This window comes from Rhinopithecus roxellana, chromosome 16, assembly GCF_007565055.1.
Source record: "Rhinopithecus roxellana isolate Shanxi Qingling chromosome 16, ASM756505v1, whole genome shotgun sequence".
Lineage (NCBI taxonomy): Eukaryota > Metazoa > Chordata > Mammalia > Primates > Cercopithecidae > Rhinopithecus > Rhinopithecus roxellana.
Window position 1 is genome coordinate 115,729,621 of NC_044564.1, and position 23,414 is coordinate 115,753,034.

At 52.4% G+C, this 23,414-nt stretch overlaps 1 protein-coding gene across 5 annotated transcripts in view; it reads left to right on the top strand.

The window, feature by feature from the left end:
• COL27A1 (collagen type XXVII alpha 1 chain) overlaps positions 1-23,414 on the top strand; it is a 159,753-nt gene that overhangs the window by 52,794 nt on the left and 83,545 nt on the right. For all 5 annotated transcript variants that reach the window (XR_004054043.1, XM_030920179.1, XM_030920181.1 and 2 more), the window contains 4 exons: positions 2,258-2,311; positions 3,686-3,730; positions 12,750-12,803; positions 15,185-15,229. Coding sequence is in view for 4 of the 5 variants with exons in the window: in XM_030920179.1 (XP_030776039.1) it covers positions 2,258-2,311; positions 3,686-3,730; positions 12,750-12,803; positions 15,185-15,229 (198 nt within the window). In the remaining variant the exon portion in view is untranslated. The remainder of the gene's footprint in view (positions 1-2,257; positions 2,312-3,685; positions 3,731-12,749; positions 12,804-15,184; positions 15,230-23,414) is intronic.

Consider the following 23,414-nt stretch of genomic DNA (forward strand, 5'->3'; position numbering starts at 1 on the left):
TGTCCCAGGATGCTGGACCTCTTCCTTTATTCTGCTGCTCCCAGGGGCTCTGCCCCCAGAGGGTCCCCCTAAACCCAGGGAGAAAGGTCTTCTCAGTCCAGCCCCAGTCCTGATCTCCTGATCTGCCAGAAGGACAGGGCATGTTAATGACATCTGGCATTGCTCGACTTGCCTGCCAGGCCGGTGGCATCTCAAAGCCACATAGGAGGAGAGGACTGGTCTGGCCCCAGCACTCCTGTCTCTTACAGGCCGCACAGCCCTGGATGGGCAGCCTGGGTGAGCAGTGAGTCACTCAAGCTGTCCTTCCAACCCTGCCACCACCAGCCTCATATTTCTGAAGTAGGCAGAGGGCAGGCTTTGGAATCCGGATGACAGGCTTTGAGACCTGCCTTGCCCTCAGCTAGCTGTGGGACCTTGGGCAAGTCACTGGGCCTCTCTGAGCAAATTATTTTCTCACCCGTAAATCTGGGAGATAAGCTCTATTTGGAATGGTAGCAAATGGCACTCTTTCAGATTATGGATATTAATCATGCTGGATGCCAACAAGGAGGCTCAGTGGCCTCTTGGCCTTCCAGCGAAGGAGAGATGGTTGTGAGCCTCTGGGTTGCTTGTTTGAGGGAAGGCAGTATGCAGAGTGGTTAGGAGCCCAGGCCCAGGAGTCAGAAGACTTGAATTTGAATACCAGTTCTACCACATTTCAGCTGTGTGGTCCTAGGCAAGTTACTTCACCTCTCTGGGCCTAAATGGTCTTACCTCTACAGGGGGCTGAGTAATCATACTTCCTCGTGGCTGGGCACGGTGGCTCACGCCTGTAATCCCAGCACTGTGGGAGGCCAAGGTGGGTGGATCACCTGAGGCCAGGAGTTCGAGACCAGCCTGGTCAACATGGCGAAACCCCATCTCTACAAAAGTAAATAGTAGGTGCACACCTGTGATCAGCTATTCAGGAGGCTGAGGCAGGAGAATCGCTTGAACCTGGTAAGCAGAGGTTGCAATGAGCCAAGATTGCACCACTGCACTCCAGCCTGGATGACAGAGTGAGACTCCGTCTCTCTGTATATATATAATTAATAAAACATAGCACTTTCTCGGGGATGGAATAAATGCTTTAATATATGCAAAGCACTGACAGCAGGCCTGGCCTGTCGTTCATGCTCAATACACATTAGCTTTGGTTAGAGTTATTATTAAATCATTGCACAAAGAGTGGCATGCAGATAGTGGCAGAAGCCCCGGGCGAGGTCGCTGCCCTTAAGAAGTTCCCAGACTAATGAGGACATGAAGCGTGAACACAAATAATGAAGATACAAGGGAGAAAGTGGAGAAGGATGCTACCGAGGTGCAAAATTGGCATTGGGGTGGAGGGGAGAGCTTGCTTCCAGCTTGGGGTATCAGGGATGCTTGCCCAAGGAGAGCTCATGAGAGCTGGGCTTTGAAGGATTTGGCTCAGAAGTCATGAGGGATGGAAGGGACATGCCTGGTGGAGGGGACACAGTGAGGAAAGGCTGGGAGGGAGGAGATGAGACTCACCCTAGGGAAAAACCCCAGAATGGTGATGAGCCGCGGCTGCGGAGTCAGCTGGACTTAGGTGACCCTTGAGCTGATTAGGAATTCCTTGAAGAGAATTCACAGCTCCACCGCTGACTAGTCATGTTGCTTTATCTACAGAGCCTCAGTTTCCTTATTTGTCCAGTATGGGTGATGACAATCTGGGGGTCCTTGTGAGAGTCTAATGTGGTAGCATGCATGTGCCTGGCACAATGTCGGCACTCTGGGTTCGCAGCCGCTGTTAGTTAATGCCATCACTCAGGCGGCCAGGGGTGAATGTAAGTCCTACCTCCAGGACCTTGAAGACCTAGGAGGAGCCGTGGCAGGAGCCACGGGCACCTGCCAGCATCCCTGGGGTTGGGGAGGGCTTGGTGCAGTGCTAGCATCTAACCCAGCCGCGAGCTTCCTTCTGCAGGTCCTGGAGCCCTGGCGCGGGGCGGGCCTCCTGTCGGCGAGCGCCCGCGCCCTTCCCTGGCGTGAGGGTATGTGCCTTTGGACTACATCGTGGAAGCCAGCACCATGCAGTCCATGGGCATATACACTTGCCTCAAGGCCTATGTCATCGAGGAGCCACCGGAGCTGCCACTGCCATCGGGGAGGAAGAGGAGGAGCCGGGATGTGGGGTGGCAGGGGTGGGCAGGCTGGGGCAGGTTGGGCCGGCCACACCTCACCGCTTGACCTCTGTGACCCCACTTCTTCTCTTTCCTAGGGCTACATTGGGCTCCCAGGGCTCTTCGGCCTGCCAGGGTCTGATGGAGAGCGAGTAAGTTTGCTGCTTTGGTTATTCACCATCCACCAGCCACCCCTGCCCAAGCAGAGCAGGACCTGCCAGGCACCAGCCTGGGGAAGTCAAGGAATTCCTCCTGGAGGAGGTGCACTCGAGTCGAGTAGGAGTCTGATAAGGGGACAAGTCAAGGCAGATGTGTTCGAGGCATAGGGAACAGCATGTGCAAAGTCAGGAATTTACGGTAACTTGGCGAGTTTAACAATCAACACCGCCAAAGTGCTGCGTAAGAGGGTGAGAGTGGTAGGAGTTGAAGCTGGAGAGGGCCCTGGGGCAATGTCCTAGGTGCTCAGGACTAAGGTCAGGAAAGGGACTCTGTTCTGAGGGTATGCAGAGCCTCTTGAGGACTTGCAACCAATGAACACCAGGCCCACTTTATAGTATGGATCAGGGGTCTGCAAACTATGGCCCATGGGCCGAATCCAGCCAGTTATCTGTTTTTGCAAACAGTTTTATTGAGCTCAGCCTTGCTCATTTGGTTACATATTGTCAATGCCGCTTTCTCACTACAATGGCAGAGTTGAGTAGGTGTGACAGAGACTGTATGGCCCGCAGAGCCAAAGATATTCACTATCTGCCCCTTTCCAGAAACCATTTGCTGATTCCTCTTTTAGATAGATCAGTTGGTTTACTTGAGTAAAATGTGTTGGTGAGGGGTGGGGACAGCAAGAGCAGCCTGAGAACAAGATGCTGTGGCTGTAGCTGGCTGGGGGCAGTGGACCGGGGTAGAGGTGAGGGACAGTGGGGAGGGGAGACTGGGCTGGAAACCTGGTCTCTGCTTGGGCCCTGAGGTCTCTGAAGAGCTGAGGACTCCCAGGCGGAGCAGCTGTCTGGGGAAGGTAGTGGGGCTGGTTTGGTGGCAGGCAGTGGGTGCTAAGATTTCCTAAGATCCCTGTCCTTCCAAATCAAGTATCAAAGTCAGAGGAGTCCAAAAGATGGTGTGGGAGCTTCTCACGGACCCCTGACCCAGCCTGGAGTTCCATTAGAAGCCCTTGGGGTGGTGGCCTTGGGACCTTCCTCCCCACCCCCTCCCAACCTGAGCCCGTATCTGTGGGAACTCAGTTGTAACTTCCATAAGCTGGGTATAGAGAATCTTAGGACAGCTGGAGCCTGGGCATTTATGAAGCATCTGCTGAATACAGGAACACTGGCATTTCTCTGTCTCTTAGGTCACCACAGACCCCGACCCTGCCATCCATCCGACATGCATGTCACTGGGGCTGCCACGTAAATGGCGCACATTGCAGGCCCTCTGTGACTTCCTGCCATGGGTGGCTCTGGGCTGGTTTGGGGCAAGCCTGACTGTCCTTGCTGGCATTCTGCCCTGACGTCTACCCTGTCTCTCCCCTGCAGGGCCTGCCTGGTGTTCCTGGCAAGAGGGGCAAGATGGGTATGCCGGTAAAGATTTTCCGTGTCTATTACGCAGACTCTAGTGGGGAACCCCACCTCCCACGGCCACGCTGCCCTGGCCACCTGCTGCCTGGCATCTTCTGCTTCTCTCCCTGCTTTGAGTGTGGGGGCCGCATGTGGGGTTGTCTGGCCACAGGACCTGCTGCTGGCACACAGCGTGACTGGGGCCTGGCTGGGACTGGGGCTTCCGTGGGCTCTGGGCCCCCCTGGGGTTGGCTCCTCTCTCCGTGTGGGCAGCAATGGCTCTCCAGTGCAGTTCTGTGTCTGGGGGCTTCTGTCTATTTGTGTCTGTGGGTCTGCTGTGACCGGGGGACCTTGGCCAGACCAGGTGACTGTGCTCCCATTTCAGGGAACATTCAGTCTCCACGTTGTCTTGGTGTCATTCTGCTCTGTCCAGTTTGCTCATGCACACACAAGGCCAGAGGACAATGGGGTGTATGGGCAGGGCCACGCAGGCATGACCCAAAGAGGGGCTCTGCAGTGACCCCCAATCCACCAGCTCTCTCTATGACTCCTCATCATGGTAGAAAATTGTTTTGCCCCTTGTTTGTTCATGTGCAGAACATGGAGAAAGAGCCAAGGCATGGAGAGATTAAGTCACTTGCCCAGGGTTTCAGGAGGAATAAACAATGTAGCCAGGATTCGAACTCAGTTGGTCTATGCCTGGGGTCTTTGATCTCAGTGGCCGCTTGAGGCAGCCTCTCAGGGTCCCCAGTTGGCAGTCATATGATAAAAATAGGTTCCCTAGACTCTTTGCCTGGAAGGAAGGTCATTCATTCCAGTTATTGAGAAGGGGGAAACTGAGGCTCTGAGAGGCAGAGTGAGATATCCAGGGTCCCTCTGCCACTGCCTTGCAGGTTGACCCCTTGACTTGGAACCATGGTCAGCGCAAGTCTGGGCCTGCCATCGCTGGTGGTTGGTGAGGAAGGGAGTATGAAGAGGAGGCCTGGAGCATTTGAGAGTGCTCAGAGGGGCCTCTCTGTGATTCTGCCACTGATGGGCATGTTAACTGTTGGAGCCTTTAACCTGGGCCCTCTGGGGGCCAAAGAGGAAAAACAAAGAAAAGAAAGAAACAAGTCCTGGCCTCAAAGAACTGACAGAGGAGGTCCCTCTGCCCCCAACCTAGACCCCTCTGTGGCCCGGACAGGCAGTCTTCTCTGAGGTCCAACACCTGACACATAGACCTGGGCAAGGAGCAGCACCTGATGCTCCCAGCTGCAGGGCAAGGACCTGGAGTCTGAGAGGGCTGGGCTGGCACCTGGGGTTGTCCCTCAAGCCAGCGTGACCTTAGGCAAGGCGATTCATTCATCCAGTGATTATCTGTTCATCCCATGAATATCTGTTGAATGCCTACTATGGGCCAAGCGTTGTGCTTTGTTCGGGCAGAGCAGTGCATGAGACAAAGTTCCCACTCTCTTGGGGCAGACAGACAGATGCACAATCACTGAATGGGGAAATGGAAGAATGAACGATTAAATGAAGGTTAGGTAGTGCTGAATCTAAGAGAGAGTAGGATAGGGAGACAGGGAGTGCTTGGGGGTTGGGATATTGGATAAGTTAGTCCAGAAAGTCTCCCTCACTTTATGAAGACTCTCAATGAGGTGGCGTGGAAGCTGTGTGGCTTTCAAGGCAAAGGCCCTGGGGAAGAAGCAGGCTTGGTTCAAATTTTCTGAACCACAGTTTTCTCTTCTGAGAAATGGGGACAATAGTATGGCTCATAAGATCATTGTGCTTGTCACTTAGTAAGTGCTCAATAAATGGAGCAGCCCTTGTTCCTATTTCCTGAATGGCTGAGGGGATCTCTGTATTGTGTGACACTGAGCCAATGACTTCACCTTTGCTGGGTCTGGTTTCCCACGGTTTAAGTTGCAGAGTGCGAGCATTTGACTTGCTTGGGTGATCTCAGCTGGGCCCTACCCCAACACTCAGGCCAGCCTCCAGGGTCACCTTTCGGGGATTTGTTCAGACGCATCCTAGGAGCCAGGCATTGCTGCTTTACAGATGAGATCGCTTCTCGGAGAGGTAAATGATGAGGTCAAGGTCACATGGCTGCTCAGTGTCAGAGTTGGATTAGAACACAGCCAGAGCTTTCAACTCCAGTGCCAGAGTGTAGCTGTGTAGAGCTTGGGGTCCGGAGTCTCCTGAGCATGGAAGAGGCAAGACCCAGGAAAGCCTGGGCATGTCATGGCCTCTTCTCCAACCGGACACAACAAGGAATGTCAGCAGGGCCATGCCTCAGTTTCCCCCTTCCACCCCATCCTCTGCATCCTCCTCATCTCCCCTCCCGGCAGCCCCTTCATACACCTTCTCCCTGCCGTGTTCCTGTGTTCTTCTTGGAGCTGAAAGTCACCCTGTTCATGGCCTGGCTTAGAAGGCAGTCCCAGTTTTGAGGTCCCATTATCCTGCCTGTGTGAGATAAGGCCACTCATTCATTCCTCACTCGACCAAAGATTATTGGTTGAATATATTACTCTATGCCAGGCACTAGGGATAACACTGGAGCCAAAACAGACAAAAATCTCTGTTGTCGTGAAGCTCAAATTTTAAGGGTAGAGACGATCAATAAACAGGACAAATAACCAGAAGAGGGTATGGTTGCCACCCTAAGCCCCCTGCAAGTGAAAGGAAGCAATGTGTGTTGAGGCCCTTGGTGTGCATAGTATTTGAACCACATGTGATTCTCCCAGTGAACCTTTGAGACGGGATTGATTATCCCCATTTTCCAGATGAGAAAACTGAGGCTTAGACTGTCAAAGCCATTTGTCCATAGACCCTCTGAACCCTTGCCCGACTGAGAACTTCTGTCTGCTTCCTTGCTTTTTGCCTCTAACTTTCTAAGACTAGGCTCTGACCTCCATGACAGGTGTGTTCCCTGGCACCGGGGTGTCAGATGTGGGTGCAGGGAAACACCTTTTCAGCCCTGGGCCCGTGCAATACCCTTGAGAGCTGTGAAAATACCCTCGACTCTGTTCCAGTCGCCATGGCCAGCAAATCGGCAAGATCTGTGTCAGATATGATTTAATGTGTACGTAATGGGACTTCACGTCGGCTGAGTCCCTACAGCTTTGTCTCTGTCTCCACTGGGCCTCTGAGTCTGCCATGGCTCTCAGCCTGAAGACCCTGGACAGTCTTTAGGGCCATCCCTCTGTTGCTGGTGCTCCCAACCCCTTGATCTACATGGTGGGGTTGGGGGCTCCTGTCATGAGTGCTTTTTCCTCCTAATCCAAGCTTTAGGCCGGGCAGTTTCTAGGCACTTATTAAGAAGAGGAAGTGACAGGGGAATGAGCTGAATTTCTTTATGCCAGATCGCAGCTGGCGTCATTTCTGGCAGGGCTGGTGATGATTTTGCTGTAGTCGGTCTTTCCCCAGCAGGCAAAACCTCGGGCCCATGCATGCGGCTTCCTCAGTATCTAATTTGGAAGGGTGATGTGTGTCTTTTAGTAATGGGAGCTGAGGAAGAGACAGTGGTGGTCAAAGCACATCAGAGCTATAGGAACGTTAGTGATGGCCTGGCCCAAACTCTTTTTTGGACAGATAAGCAGACATAGCCCAGAGAGGGCAAGACACTTGCCCGAGGTCTCACAGCAAGTTGTCGGCAAAGTCAAGACTTGAACCCAGAACTCTTGCTTTCCAGGACAGGGTACTCTCCACATGGCTCCCTCTTCTCTCTGCTCCCATCTTCAACCTCCAGAGGAAAGCTTGATCCACAGCTCTCAGCTCTCCTCATACCTCCTGCTAAGAGAATGTGTTGTGGTTTTCTGAGGAGGGGTCCAGATAGAAAATGTTACCAGCTTTGGCTGGAGCCAAATGGGTTTCTCCTGCCTGTCCTGGCTTGTTGGACATGGCTCAGTGTCACTCACAGTGAGAGACTGAGCCATGTTTCCCAGCCAAGAGTCTCTACGAGCAGGCTAGGAAGATGCTGCAGTGAGTCCTACCTGTCTTATCCAAATGTACTTTCAAGCCCGCTGGGATGGCCCCGCAAGGCAGGCCACCATGCACAGCTTTTCTTATAGCCCCTGGCCAGGCCTGCCAAGACTGGCCTCATGCAATGAGTCCGGAGGGAAGACCCTGAAGCTTAGAGCTGGAAGGGCCCAGCCCTGGCACTGACTCCCTGGGGTGTGGCTCAGGGATGATTGGGACCTGCCCAAGGCCACGCAGTCCTCTGGGAGGAGGCAGGGCTTCTAACACAGTGCATTTGGGCTTCAAGTTCATGGCTCTTTCCAGTTCTCAGATTACAGGGAGCAGGCAGCCAAGTGACAGAGAATTTCTATTTCCAAGTAGGGAAATTGAGGCCAAAGCAGATTAAGGTTCTTAGCTGAGGTGATGCTGTGAGCTGGGGGTGTGGTCTCCAGTGACCCAGATGTGAGCCACAGCTGACCCAGGCTATTGGTGCCCCTGGAATCCTGGAGAGAACTCTGCCTTCCTATCTTCTCCTTGTCCCCTGAGGTGACTTTTCTTGAGTAGATTTCCTAGTGGATTTCAGGAGAGCAGGCTAAAAACATGTTTAGACCATGAGAGGAGGGTGCTGGGAAACCTCAAGGGGTCTTTCCATGTCAGCACGCTTGGAGGCTGCACACCTAGAAAAGAATATGGCTGCTTCAAGTGCAGTAGGAAGGATGCAGGTTAGACTTAAGCAGGAACTTCCAGGCTTTGGAGAATGTCCACCTGATGGAAGTTCTCCAAGATCCTTTTGTGGGCTCCTTCTAGAGGTTACTAAATATTCCCACTCTTGATATAAACCCTAACTAGTGTAGCGATGGCACATTAGAGTTGACCAGGGGTTGGATTAGAAACATCTCACCGTTTCCTCAGCCCAGCCCTGCCAGGTGAGTGGGACAGTGCTGACTGTTTTGCAGACCAGGGACCTGAGCCTTAGAAGCATGAGTGGAACTTTGGATTCTAGATGTTCCTTGCTTCCCTGCCCCTGTATCACACCCCCTGGAGCAGACGTCGGGGTGGACACTTCCTGGAGGCAGAAGAGTGGAGGAGATGGCCTTCTGCGTTCTCCTTGGCATCCTGCTTTGGATGTGGTGGCGAGGACTGTCCTTGTCCTCAGCTGTATTCCTCTGAGTTGTTGTGGCCAAGAGAGAATGCAGAGTCTCACTCCTGAGCCTTGTTCTATCTCCTCCTGGGCCTTATTCTGCTCCAAGTATGAAGTGTTCAGTTCTCCAGAGGGGCCCGACCTGGGAAAGTAGAGAAACCACGTGGCTGGGGCCCCGGCAGGGAGCCGAGCTCACTCCTTGGGCCTGGGGCCAGCCTGCTGCAGCCAGGAGCTCGGGCATGTGGAGGAAGGTCCCTGCTGCTGGCCAGGCTGGGCATGCATGCCATGCGATCACCTTACACATGCAGGCATGGCCAGAGAGAGGGAAGCAGATGGGGTTGAAGTGGGGGCTATACATCCAGCTTAGCAGCCGCTGCTCTAAGACCCAGGGAGCTCTGGGGTGACTGCTGGAAATGGCTCTGCCACTTAGTAGTGGAGGGATGAGGCAAGGTAGTGGGTGAGGGGGCTCTTGGGTGTGTTCTGGGCCATAGTCTCCCCATTGGTGTAATGAGGTGGTGAACATCAAGAACATCTCAGGTCTTTTCATCCTTAGACCTGTGATTGTTCCAGTCAAAGATTTGTTCCAGCACCTTTAAAGCTCTTTTTTCCAACCACTATGCTCTTAATTACAAACCCTAGATTCCTAGAGGTCATCTGCTTGACCCCTCCATTGGAAGGAAGATTGAAGATGGAGACGGGGGTGCCTCCCCGAGGCCCTCAGCATGTCCAAGCAGAACCGGTCCTTAGCATCAATCATGCCATTCCTTTTTGCACATTAGCTCAGGGCTCCAATGAGCCTTTGAGAGCCTGTAGGCTGGTTCTAGTCCATCTCTTCATTCGGTGTTCAGTTGTAGCTGAGAGAACAGGTTCTGGAGTCACACTGTCTGGGTTCGAGTCTCATCTCTGCTATGCCAGGGATGTGTGACTTTGGAAACTTTTCCTAACCTCTCGGAAGCACAGTTTCTTCATCTCGAAAATGCAGCCAATAATAGGACCTGTTGGGTGGACACACTGTTGGAGTTTACTGTTATGATTGTTTCATCCCATCATCATCGCCCTCTGGTTAGACTCAGGCTGCATTTTGTCTGCAGACGTTACTCCCCTCCAGAAATTGACTCAAAATTCTGATGACCATCTCTCCCTTGCTTATACCTCAGAGACATTCCCTCACGTGGCTGTGGCCTCCCATGTGGCAATGAGGCACTCTCACTGAGGCACCCTCCATGTGGCGTGTCAGCTCAGCCTCACAGCACTCCCTTTTGGATGGCAAAGAAAACTGAGGCCCCAAGAGGCCCGTGGGTGGTGCAGTCAGGACTGTCATGGGACAGGCTGGCCCAGCAGCTGGGCCTGAGACGAGTCTTTGAGCCAGCCTGGAAGGGCCTCTGAATGCAGACCCATGGGTCTGAGACCTGCCTGGTGACTGCTGTATGTGAATATATTGGGCATCACAGGGTCCTAAAGGGTCCTTAGAGATCACACACCCTCAACCTGAGCAGGACAGAGGGTCAAGTGTGGGGGCCTGCCCAAGGTCAGACAGCCAGCCTGGAGGAGGGCCAGGGCTCATCCGCAGGCCACCTCCATATGCTGGACTTGGACAACAGAGCAGGGACTACTCAAATCCTGTTCCTTGTAGACCATGTGAAGTCAGCCAGGTGCCCAGCCAGACAATATCCCCCTTGTCTCAAGGAGTTGCTTTCCTCTCCTACCAGGTCCTTCTACCCCAAAATCCAGAGGCCAGAGGTGGAAACTCATTGCCTTCAGAAGGCGTCCCTGACTGGGCGCCATGGCTCACACCTGTAATCCCAACACTTTGGGAGGCCAAGGCAGGCAGATCACTTGAGCCCAGGAGTTCGAGACCAGCTTGGGCAACATAGAGAAACCCCATCTCTACCAAAAATACAAAAATTAGCCAGGTGTGGTGGTGTGCGTCTGTAGTCCCAGCTACTTGGGAAGCTGAGGCGGCAGGATCACTTGAGCCCAGGAAGCAGAGGTTGCAGTGGGCAGTGATCATGCCACTGCACTTCAGCCTGGGTGACAGAATGAGACCCTGTATCATGAAAAAAAAAAAAAAAAAAAAAGGAAGAAGGCTCCCCTGGCCACAGCCCACCTGGCTGATTCTTGTCCCAGGAGGTGAGACGATCTACCTTCAGCATAACCAAGAAGGACTGGTTTGGGTTGACTGGAATTTGACAGGTGAGACCCTAAAGATGTGGGAGGAGGAAGCTTGGGTAAGGTCAGATATGCCCCCACAAAGACATGATCTGGATACACACACACACGCATACACCCTCCCCTGCCGCACTCCTCTGCCACCCTCTGCAACCAGTTGGACACGCATTTGAGCAGCCTCTGCATACCAGGCTTTGCCCGTGCATAGCTCATATGAACATGCCAGACTCCAGAGGTGGACCTGGGCTCTGCTTGCTTTATGACCTTGGCCATGTGATGTTGCCTAACCGAGCCTCAATTTTCCCATCTGTGAAATGGGACCAATAACTTTTCCCTCAAAGATACATATCAAACGCAAATGAAGTCTTGCATGCAAAGTGACTAGCTTGGTCTCAATTTCATTATCGTCTTCTCATTTCCTCCTTTTGGTGTCTGAATGAAGCCACACCTTCTGTGGGGTGAATGTCAACCCAAGAGGACTTCCTGGCAGGGGAGAGACTTGAAGGGAGTAGGGCTGCGGGGCAGGGCCAGGCTAAACACCTGGTTACACACACACATTTCAAAGTGTCTTTGCCTAACCAGTAGAGACTCTGGTTTGGGTTTTGTTTGTAGGTTTGGTCCTTTGGGTTTAGTGTGCTCACTGGACTCCTCTAATAGTATTAGAAACCAAAAACAGGATGATCCTCCGTGAGGAATGTTTACCATTTGAATCATTGAATCATAGCTCCAGCATTCACTTGGTCAGGAAAACATGTGCTTTTTTTTTTTTTTTTTTTTACATTTCCCTGGAAAAACAATGATTTGAATTCAAGGAGGGGAGGAGAACAGGTTTCCCCCAACTTCAAACTTGAGGACTTTCTTTTCCTTTTGAAGTAGGAATGGAGTTCTGTCCCCGGCCCCTGAAGGCGTCCTCACAGCTGATATTTTTCCAGCTGCCTATCTCCCCAGAGCGTGGAGCGGCCTCCAGAGTGGGGTCAGGGAGGGGGCGGGAGCGACAGACCTGCCTGGGCCGGGCAGCTCAGCATCTCTCCGAGCTGCTGAAACACCTGTGGAGGCTGTGCTCATGTTCACTGGTGGTGTGACTTTGTGTGACCTTGCCACTTAACTCTTTCACAGCCTCACTTCCTTTATCTGTCAAATGGGGATTGTGATTTCACTGGATGGCTTTTGAAGAACATGCCACAATCAGAGAAGGTCTGAGCTGGGAAATGCAACAGAGGCCTTCCCCTCCTTGACCAGTGGGGAAACAGAGGCTCTTAAAACTGGCCTAGATCCAGCTTCTGGCCCCTAGCCTGTATCCTTCCTGTTCCATCAGGACCAGGTCTCAGAACAGAGGATTGGCATTTTCTTTTTTTCTTTCTTTCTTTTTTTTTTTTTTTAATTATACTTTAAGTTCTAGGGTACATGTGCATAACGTGCAGGTTTGTTACATATGTATACTTGTGCCATGTTGGTGTGCTGCACCCATCAACTTGTCAGCACCCATCAACTCGTCATTTACATCAGGTATAACTCCCAATGCAATCCCTCCCAGGATTGGCATTTTCATGCTGGGGAGCTGGGTACCATTTTCTTTTCAGAGACTGAGTAGAAAAGAAAAGGACCCGTGAGAAATTCTTTATGTGCAGGTGCTTGTCGATGGTAGGGGTGACCTCAGGACTCCGCTGTCTGCCCATGACCAAGGAGTGAGACCGCTTGGACATTGTCCTTGTGTCCCCCCTGCGGGTCTGGATCAAAGCCCACCCTGCAGGTGAAAACACTAACCTACAGATGTTTGTTCTCTTTCATGCCCTCCAGGGGTTTCCTGGAGTCTTTGGGGAAAGAGGCCCTCCCGGACTGGATGGAAACCCTGTAAGTACTTCAAGTCCTTGGGAACAGGAGAGAGATTCCGAGTGAACACGCAGCAGATTTTAGGAGTCCATGCTTTAGGGTCAGACAGACCTGGGTCAAATCCCAGCCCTGTCAACTACCATCTGGGCACCCTTGGGCAAATTACATGACGTCTCTAAACGCTAGGCTCCTGTCTACTGTGACTGCCCTGTCGCCCCCTGTAAGAGTCCCCAGCCCACTGAGCCCCTGGGTTCAAAGCTCCAGGCTGCACCCCGTTTCCAGGACTTCGGAAGGTTCGTGGATCACTCCCCACTGGAGAGGCCCCGGCTGCTGCCATCTGACAAAGCATCAGAAATGTTTATGGGCCGGCAGAGGCTTGGGGAAGCAAATGGTTTGCAGGCCGTGTTTGGAGAAAAGGAAGAGCTGAGTTCCAAAGGAATCTCCACCACAGGCATGTTTATAGAGTTTGTAAATAATTAGAGGCCCAGGCTCTGTTCCACAAGGAGCCAGGTCAGCCTGCCCTGGGGAGCCGACTCTGTCTTTCCCTTCCAGGCTCCAGGCCGTGGTGGGAGAAGGTGTTCATGGTCCCCCATCTCTCCTTGGGGCTTCCTGCCTGAGCAGCTGTGCCAGCTGTGCCCTCTCCAGTGGTGGCTGCTGCATTCATAACCAGCACCCGATTAGGCGCTAATTCAGTTCCACAAATGCTCCCTGAGCCTGACCCAGCCAGGCTCCTTTGGGGATTAAGCCTTGACCTCAGAGCCCTACGGACCTGGGTTTGAATTTTCTTGCACCACTTGTCAGGTGTGTGAGCTTTGAAAAATCCATTCACCTCCCTGAATCTCAGTCTCCTTGTCTGCAAATTGGGGGAATCAGAATTCTAGCCTGAGGCCAGATGCAGTGGTTCACGTCTGTAATCCCAGCACTTTGGGAGGCCTAGGTGGGTAGATCACTTGAGGCCAGGAGTTCAAGACCACCCTGGCCAACATAGCAAAACCCCGTCTCTACTAAAAATACAAAAAATTAGCTGGGCGTGGTGGTGGGCACCTGTAATCCCAGCTACTTGGGAGGCTGAGGGGGGAGAATTGCTTGAACCTGGGAGGTGGAGGTTGCAGTGAGCCAAGATCACGCCACTACACTCCAGCCTGGGCAAGAGAGTGAAACTCTGTCTCAAAAAAAAAAAAAAAAAAAAAAAGGCCGTCGTGAGAATGAAAGGAGGTCAGCCAAGGTGTTACACTCATCACACAGGTTCAGTGGGTGAGGCTGTGTAAAATACTGGGTAATCTGGGGTACAGTCCTGACCTTGAGGAGTTCATGGGCCATTGCTCTCCTCTGTCACACAACAGGCAGTGGGATGGGTGGGATTAGAGAGGTCCCAGGTGCCTCTTTGGAGAAGAGAACAGGGAAGTAACATTTGCATTGGGATGAGGAGATAGGTGGGGAGACATTGCAGGTGGAGGAAGGGGCACCAGCAAAGGCATGGGGTGGGGGGAAATCAGAGCCTCTCCCTCAGTACATCACTTGTTAGATTAACTGTTAACAATATGCAGTATCGTTCTGCGAGTTTCCTTGGGGAGCGGCAGGGGTGTCTTTATGCTCCTGGCACAGAGGAACAGAAAAGACCTGATGTCTGTTTCTTCCCCTCATGTGAAGCGAAGGCTGTTGCTTACTTCTCATTGCTAATCACAATGTCTAGAGCCCTGGAGTTTTATATTCTCACTTTTCCATTTTGAACTTGACTCAAACCCCTCCACCTGTCATTTCTCGTGTGGGCCATGGAAGATTCATGTTTAAGATGAGGAAACTGAAGTGTAGGGAGGTAAATCACACACACAGCCTCGTCTCCTGACTCCCAGGCTAGAACTCTTTCCAGCCTCTGGGGGGCCCTGGAAGAAGGACATGTGAGGGTGTGAGGTGCTGGGGAGGATTCTCCAGGGGCCACAGCACCTCCTGGCTGAGAAAGGGAAGGAGGTCAGCTTAGAGGCTCTCAGCTTGGAGTCCTCCTGGCTTTGTCGTTTCCTTGCACCTGGCCTTGGGTGAATCACTTAACCTCTGGAGCTTCAGTTTTCCTGTCTATGAAATGAGCGTGAGATGTCAAGCTCCATGCACATCTGTATGACCGTGATCGCGTTCCGCTCATTCCTTTATGCTTACAATGGGAAGATGCTGGATTTGCAAGTCCGACCTCCCCATTTGACAGACGCGGAAAACTGATGGCAGAGAGGGGAAGGCTGTGGTCCAAACTCCAGGCCAGACTCAGGAAAGTCCCTGGAGCCTGTGGTCAGGAATAAGGAGAGTTCAGCTCTGAAAGACCCCACCAGGTGCCTGTGTGGAGGATGACATGGAGGGAGGGGCCCTGGAGGGAGATGGGACAAGTAACCACCTTGGTGTCTGTCTATCTGCAGGGAGAACTGGGCCTGCCAGGCCCCCCTGGAGTCCCCGGCCTCATTGTAAGTACACTGATGCCTGGGGCAGCGGGTGGGTGTTGGGGAGACTCAGGGTGGAGCCAGCGTGTGGGGAGCCAGGAGCAGGCCCTGCAGGAGAGGTTGAAAAGGCCCCTTTCTCATCAAACCACCGGAGGGACTGGGGGGCCAGGAGAGACCAACCTGGGTGGGGAAGGTGAGTGGGGGAGGGGGGGGCGGGCTGAGGGAGGAGAGCCCTGCTGTGTGGCCTCAGGTGGATCACCTGCCTTCTCTGAGCCTGTTTCTTTATTAGTTAAATGAGATGAGCGCTTGGAACACAAGATTGCCAAAGCACTTTCACAGCTGCTGCGTGCATGGCCATTGCTCTGCAAAGAGGTGTGGGCAAGTGGTAGTGGCGTACTTATTTGACAGGTGAGGTGTTCCAGGTCCAGAGGGAGGAGGTAGCCAGCAGGGTGGTCTTTTGCACTCTTTTCCTCCAAGTGGACTTCGGAGCCAGGCCACCTAGGTTCAAGTCACAGGCCCGCCACATCCTGGTTGTGTGACCTGGGCCAAGCCACTTACCCTCTCTGGGCCTAGTTTCCTCATCTGTGAAATAGAGGTGATAGCAGAATCATTCTGGAGTGGCCGTGAGGATTAAAGGAGGCATCACATGTGTAGTCCTTGGCACAGGATCTGGCACCCAGTAAGTGCTAGTGGAAAATATTGTTATAATAATTCTTGTTATTACCTCCTGAAATGCCCAGGACTGACAGAGCCTAAACACAAGGAGGTGGGAGGTGATCTGACCTGACTCCATCCAGGTGGCTTAGGCCTGGAGAAGTGGTTCTAGCCAAAGCCAGGGCCCCTGCTGGGCTTTCAGTAGAGTGAGTGTTAACCTTGTGCCCAGCTCCAGGGGCCAGTGAGAGGTCAGAGCCTGGGAAATGACACTCCAAGTGTTCCCATAGTCTGATGCCCCCTCCTCCCTGTCCATTGGGTCATTCCTCATGGGGTTTGAGTCTGGGGGCCCGTGGAGGGACACAGGTAAACTATCTGCTAGCTTGACCAGCGAGCTTCCAGCTTTACCACTCCAGCAACTGTACTGAGAAATTCTGCTCAGGGAAAGGCTGGAGGAGGCCCCTGAGGTAGGCAGGGGACCCCGTTGCTCAGGGGAGGCCAGTCCTGGGAAGATGGTCCAAATGTCCCCATGGCCACCTGTGCCTGCTCAGGTGAGTGGGAGCAGAACCTGGGTGGGGTGGGCAGAAGGTGAGAGCCCTCTGTGTCTGAATCCTGGCTTTGCTACCTCCTGACTGAACTTCACCTTGGCCTCACTTCCCTGAGCCTCGGGGATCCCCTCTGTGAAATGGGATCATTGTATCCACTCTTATCAGAACCACAGAAACACACAGTCCGTTCCAGTCCAGTGGCTCAGAGGACAGTTTCTGGAACCAGACTGCCTAGGTTCAAATCTCCTAGCTCTACCACTCATTTAATCACAATCCAGAGCAAAATTTTTAACCACCCTATGCCTCGGTTTCTTCATTTGTAAAATGGGAACAATATTGGTACGTAACTTGGAGGATTGTTGTGAGTGAGGATGTAGATAAATTAATATGTAAAGTGCCTAGTATATAGCAAGCACTCAAGAAGTACTAGTTATGATAATAATAGCTATCGTTGGTGTTATTATATTACATACACACGTGATATTTTACAACTGGTAGCAGCTATCTAGGTTACTGACTTGAGAAAAATTTCACAGTCACATTGGAACTTGGTGGGAGAGAGTGCTGCAATTGATGAGTGATGTCTGCCTTGGCTGGGGTTGAGGAAGTGTCAACACATGAGTCATAAATTTGTCATCCCTGATGTCCATTCAGTAGGACTTTGCTGAGCACCTTCTTTGGCACAAGGCATTGACCTAAATGCTTTGGAAAAAGAAATACCTGCCATGGGAATTCGAGAACTCTCTAGAAGTCTTCTAATCTGACTCTCTCTAAGCCCAACAGGAATCCCTTCTGGAGCATCTTGGTCATATGGTGATTAAACTCCAAATCGAACACCTCTGGTGTAAAAAGTCCCTCCCTCTCTGGGAGCCTAGTCCATTCTACACAGCTCTCATTGTTCAGTGTTTTCCTGTGGATCGAACCCAAGTCGTCCTCACTGTCCCTGAGTGAGGCTGTTTGAAGTGTAAAATGGTCTTTGTCTGTGCTTCCCAGGGCTCCTTCTAAACAATTCCAATCCCAAAGCCTTTCTGAAGGGATGTTTACATATCTTGTCTGTCATCCTTGGCACATGTTCCTATTTGTCATCATCCCAGAGTTCACTAGGTTAGGTCCTGAGAGGAGCAAGAATATTGCTTAGTGGAATAAACACAGATTCTGGGGTTTTGGACTATAGCATCATAGCCCTCCTGGTTCTATCTTTTTTGAGACAGGGTCTCACTGTGTCTCCCAGACTGGAGTTCAGTGGTGCGGTCTTGGCTCACTGCAACCTCTGCCTCTTGGGCTCAAGTGATCCTCCCACCTTAGCCTCCCAAGTAGCTGGGACAACAGGTGTGTACCATGATGCCCAGCTAATTTTAGTATTTTCTTTTTGTAGAGACAGGATTTTGCCACATTGTCCAGGCTGGTCTCCAACTCCTGGGCTCAAGCGATCTGCCCGCCTCAACCTCCCAAAGTGCTGGGGCCTCCTGGTTCTTTACAAAGCTCATTCTTACCTGCACTCTCTGCTGCACTCCACTGTTAGGGTTGCCAGATAAAATATGACACCTAGTTAAATTTGAATGTCAGATGCAATATTTAGAACACATTTATAGCAAAATGTCACTCATTATTTATCTGACATTCAAATTTCACTGTTCCTGTCATTTTAATTGTTCAGTCTGGAAACACTATTTGCAGTGTCTGTTAGGAGAAACCCTTTCAGCAAATGGGAAAACTGAGGCCCTTGGTCAAGGTCACATACCTGGCAGGTGAGGATGGAGGCCATGAATCTCAAGTCCTAGTCCAGGGCACTCCTGTTTTTGCTTCTGAGCAGCCTGTGCTGGGGGCAGAGCCCTGGGCCTTTTCTGCATTTCATGGTACCCTCTTTTCCCAGAGCTGATTTGTTCTGCCTCGTGGTCCCTTCATGCTCTGTCTTTTTTTGGCCACTTTCAGCCTCCTTCGTCAGTTTTTAGATTCTTTTCACTGCCAAGATGAAGTGTGCTCTCTCCTGTGACTGTGGGGTCCCAGGGCTGGGCCTGAGCCCATCAGATCACCCCTGCTCCCCGAGGAAATGCCTCCTTCCACCCTGGATCTTTGGGAACAGCAGGTTCTGTGCCTGGGGGAAAAAACTGTCTCCCCAAACAGCTGGAAAGGAAAGGAATTTTCTAACCAGGAGTTAAAGAGGAAGAGGGATTGTGAGTCACCTACGGTTTTCCAGAGGATGTGGGTTTTTAGCTGAGCAAATGGGAATTCCACGTATTGATAATCATTTTAGTGGAAATTCAGATTTATTCAATGCCTCTGTCTAGTCAGTTGAAGCAATTTGCATGCAGACTGAAGCCAAACCTTCCTTCTGTCCCCCGGGTCCTTGCAGCCGGGAGGAAGGGCGTGAGAGGACAAAATAACATTTATTAAGTGTCTGCCTGCTATGTGTGCATCACATGCACTGGGCTGGGGAGGCCTCGCGAAGCAAAGGTCACCAGTTAGAGAGTGGAAGTGTCGGGCTTGTCACCTGGGTCCATATGCCTCAATTCCAATGAGCCACCGGTGGCTCCCTGCAGCCCCAGAGGTGAGAGGGCCTCCACACAGCCCTCTTTGAGTAACTGAAACCCTTTGGCAGGCCCTCAAGAAAACTGTGCCTGATTCCAGAATCTGCTCAACAAAGACGATTTCTGTCCTTTCTATTCAGAGTAACACAGAGGAAATGTTGGCTCCTCCACGATTTAATGAGACCCAAAGAACATGTGATCTGGCCACAAACCCAGCATATGAGGGGCAATGGATTTGTCCACCTTATTCTGCCACTAAACAATCACCTGACTTTGTTTCCTTGTTTATAAAGCAAAGTTAGATACCCCACCACCTGGTATGCAACAAACCCTCTTGTGCCCAACCCTGTGTCAAGTTTTTAATTGTTACAACAGCCCTCTGAGGGTAGGAAGTGGGGCCACCAATTTACACTTAAGGAAACTGAGCCTCAGAGAGGGTGAAGCACCTGCCCAAGGTCACACAGCCCATCAGCTGGACCTGGCCTGTCACAGCTCACACTCTCCACTGCTGCACCACATCGCCAGCTCCTCAAGACTTCTGTGCTGAACAGAGATAGCAGGTGTGTGACAGCATGGACTGGGCAGTGCCAGGGCTGTTCTCGTGTGAGAGATGGTGCTTAGTAAGACCACACAGCAGCCAGAACTGGCCACAGCTCCAGCTCCCTGTCCCTAACCCACCTGGCATTGTTGGCCTTCAAAGGCAGTCCTCAGAGGGATTATAAGTGAGCATGTTTAGCTTTCTTTTTCACCATCATTAAGTCACTTTTACCAAGCACCTCCTCAGAGCTGCACCCTGTGCTGGGCACTGGAATCACAGAGGTGAGGTCCTCAGAGCAGGCACCTGCCCCTGGTCTGGAGGCAGCACAGGCGGTGGCCCTATAGGCACATGCAGAAAGGATGGTCGGTGTCAAGGGCCCTGAGCGAGAGGCATGGGGCTCTGAGGCCTGACAGCAGGGGCATGACCTGGTCTTGGGGTCAGGGAAGTGATGTTAGCGCTGGAGGCCCAAGGACAAATGGGCATGAACAATGCCAGTGGAGGGCATGGCACTCTGGGAATAGGAAACAGCTTGAGCCAGGGTTGGGGAGATACGTCAGTGGCTAAGTATGTCACAGCTAAGGAGGAAGAGCAGGGCAGGAAGGTGAGATGTGTGAGCAACCGTCATGAAGGATGGGCACCGGACGTTCCCCACGTTAGCCTCCGGGGGTCCACTGGCTGGCAGTCAGGGGAGCGCAACTCCGTTTTTCCGAGTCTCCAACCTGACCTGATGCCCTGTCTCAGGTGAGACATAGCAACAGGAAAGGCAGCCTTGAGTGGTTTTGTTTTTTTTTTCTGATCAACAGCCACCTCACACCTTGTGAGCATGGACTGTGGGGTCAGACAGACAGACAGATGGATGGACAGACCTAGGTTCCGGTCCTGCCTCTGCCCCCTGCTTATCGCTCGATCTCAGGCAGGTTATGTCACCTGTCCCTAAGCCTCAGTTTTCCCATCTGTAAAATGGAGTGGGACTGACAATGGTGCTTACCTCCTGGGGATACTGTGAGCAGCTGGTGAGCGTCCAAGCCACCAGCATCGTCCCTGGCGTGGCAAAGGTGCCCAGAGTGACATTTAGCTATTGTTAAGGAGGGTTCAAAGTGGGTAGCGTGCATCCGGCACACAGTGGGTGTTCTTTAAATGGTGACAGACAGGGCTGATTGTGTTGTTGGTGGGAGTCAGTGAGACGAAGGGCACAGTGTGGCGTGCGGTGTCTGGCAGCTTAGAGAAAAGTGGAAACAGGATCCAAATTAAGGGCCTTACTCATTATTCTTTCTCATGGGGACATGACATTCTGAGTGGCTCCGGCCAAGCTGGTCTGGAGGGCGTCTGGTACACAGGAGACGGCTGCTCTGCAAGCTGCCCTCAGGGGATGCTGGCCTGGAGTTTTCTTTGTTCCTCCCGGAAATGCTTTTGTAGCCCAATGTGGGGTCCCACCAACACAGGGGGACCTGCCATATGCAAGCTGGCACCTTCTCCGGGTGCGGCCTGCAGGCAGGGATCTCTCTGCCAGATTCCTTCTCCCCTAGGGTTGGATGCCCACGCGAGGTCCCTGCCCCTACCACACACAGACCCCTTTGGAGAGGCCTGCTGAAGCAGCGAGCGGGACCTGGGGAATGGGGTGTTGTGCTGTGACTCCCTGAGGACCCACACAGGTGACCATCCGGCCTGCACTGAATTCAGTCCCACACAACAAGCCACTTCAGGCCTGGAGGGAGGAAGAAAGAGCCTGTGTTCCCGAACTGCTGGCGGCCCCTCTGCCTGCCACCCTGCCTGGCCCCCAGCAGAGCAGGACTCCTCCAGCAGAGCCCGCTCTGTTTATTTGTGCATCAGGGGGAACTCTGAGCTGGCCACCCTGGCTGCCTTCATCCAGGAAAGGAGAGAAGCAGCAGCCAGAGGGACCTGTGGACATGCAGCTCTCTGCAGAGAGAGCTGGCCTCCCTTCCAATCCGGCTTCTCTCCCTCCTCTCCAGAGACCACCTCAGAATAGCCTAGAAGCTCTGGAGACAGGCTGCCTAGTGTGAATCCCAGAGGTGCCCCGGCTCTGTGATTTCGCTGGAGCCCTAACTTCTCAGAGCCTCAGTTTCCTCATCTATGAAATGGGGACGGTAGTAGACTGATCTCGAAGGGCTGTGGTGAGGAATTACTGGGTTAAGGCAGGTCAAGTGCTTAGCACAGTGCTGGCAACTGGCATTTGCTTATTATTAACACCCGTTAAACTGAACCCTCACTTTCTCAGTGAGATTATTTGATGAGACCTGAAAGCAGAATTTCTTTCTTTTTCTTTTCTTTTTTTTTTTTTTTTAAGATAGGGTATCTTTCTGTTGCCCAGGCTGGAGTTCAGTGATGCTGTCATAGCTCTCTGTAATCTTGAACTCCTGGGCTCAAGAGATCTACCTGCTTCAGCCTCCTAAGTAGCTGGTACCACAGGCATGCATCACCATGCCCAGCTAATTTTTAAATATTTTCTGTAGAGATTGAGTCTCCTTATGTTGCCCAGGCTGGTCTTGAACTCCTGGCCTCCAGTAATCCTTCTACCTAGGCTTCCCAAAGTGCTGGGATTATAAGCGTGAACCACGACGCCACACTGGGCCTGAAAGCAGAATTTCTTAGCAAAGGCTCAGCTGGGAGGTTTTGTTTAATCCAATCAAAAGAGAATCCTAAAGTCCAGAAAGGGGAAGCGTTTGCCCAAGATCACACAGGCCAGGAAGCGCCAAGGCCAGACTCCAGTTGCTCTGGGGTTGGGAGAGTGAGAATCGGCATCATCTCGGGCAGGCTGAGCTGCCGTCTGCAAACTCCACACAGTCTGTCTGTCTGTCTGTCTGTCTGTCTGTCTCTCCTCGGGGGCATTCCATCGCATCGTCCCCTTGGCCCTTCCTGCAGGAGCCAGGCAGGAATGGGATTTTTCATTCTCTGCCTGGCCTCCCTCCGAGGCGTCTCCAGGCAGCTCAGACAAGAACTCCAGTTCCCATTCTTGAGCCTGGCGACCTGGGGCAGCCTTTGTTCCTCCAGTGCTTCTGAGCTGTGCCCCCACCTCAGAGCACTTGCCAGGGACCTCCACAGAGCCTGATCAGGTAGTGAGAAACAGAGGCCCAGAGAGGTCAGGCACGTTGAAACCACACAGCAGCCAGACGCTCATATTAGTCACGGAGGATGGACAAGGGAGAGAAGAGGGTACTTTCAGGGTCTGCCTTTCTCTGAGTGTGGACTTAATGTTATGGTTGTGGCTGAGAGAGTGATGGAGTGGGCAGAAGTGAGATTTGAGGGGAAAAGCGTAGGCTGGTTAAGAGAAAAGTCAGCCGCTTCTTCACTCTGTACCAAGATTCCTGGACTTTGGCACTACTGACATTTGGGCTGGATGGTTATTCGTGGTGGGGCTGTTCTGTGCACTGCAGGATGCTGAGCTGCATCCCTGGCCTCTGCCTACCAGATGCCAATAGCACCTCTTAAGTTGTGACAACCAAAAATGCCTCCAGACATTGCCAAGTATTTACATGTTAAATCAGTTACTCCTGGAAACAAGGCTGGCAGGTAGACAGTACTGTATGTCCTCACTTGTCACATGAGGAAACCGAGGCATGGAGACATCAAGTTCCCCTAGTTCACACAATGAGTGAGTCCCAGAGGAGAGTGGGACCCAGTGGTCTGCTGTCCACTGGGTGGACAGAGAATGAAAAATCACATTCCTGCCTGGCTCCTGCTGGAAGGGCCACGGGGCCTGTGCAGTGGAATGCCCCTGGGGAGAAAGACAGAGGGACGGTGTGGAGTTTGCAGGAGTTTGCAAATGGCAGCTCAGCCTGGTTGAATGCTTTCCAGAGCCTTCCTTGCAGAGGAAGGAAGGAAGGCTGTGGAAAGGCCAGGAGGGGCATCATGGGGACAGCACTCAGCCAGGCGGAGCTGTCATCTGCAGACTCCATAGTTGTGAAGGGAACTTGGCTTTCCAGGTC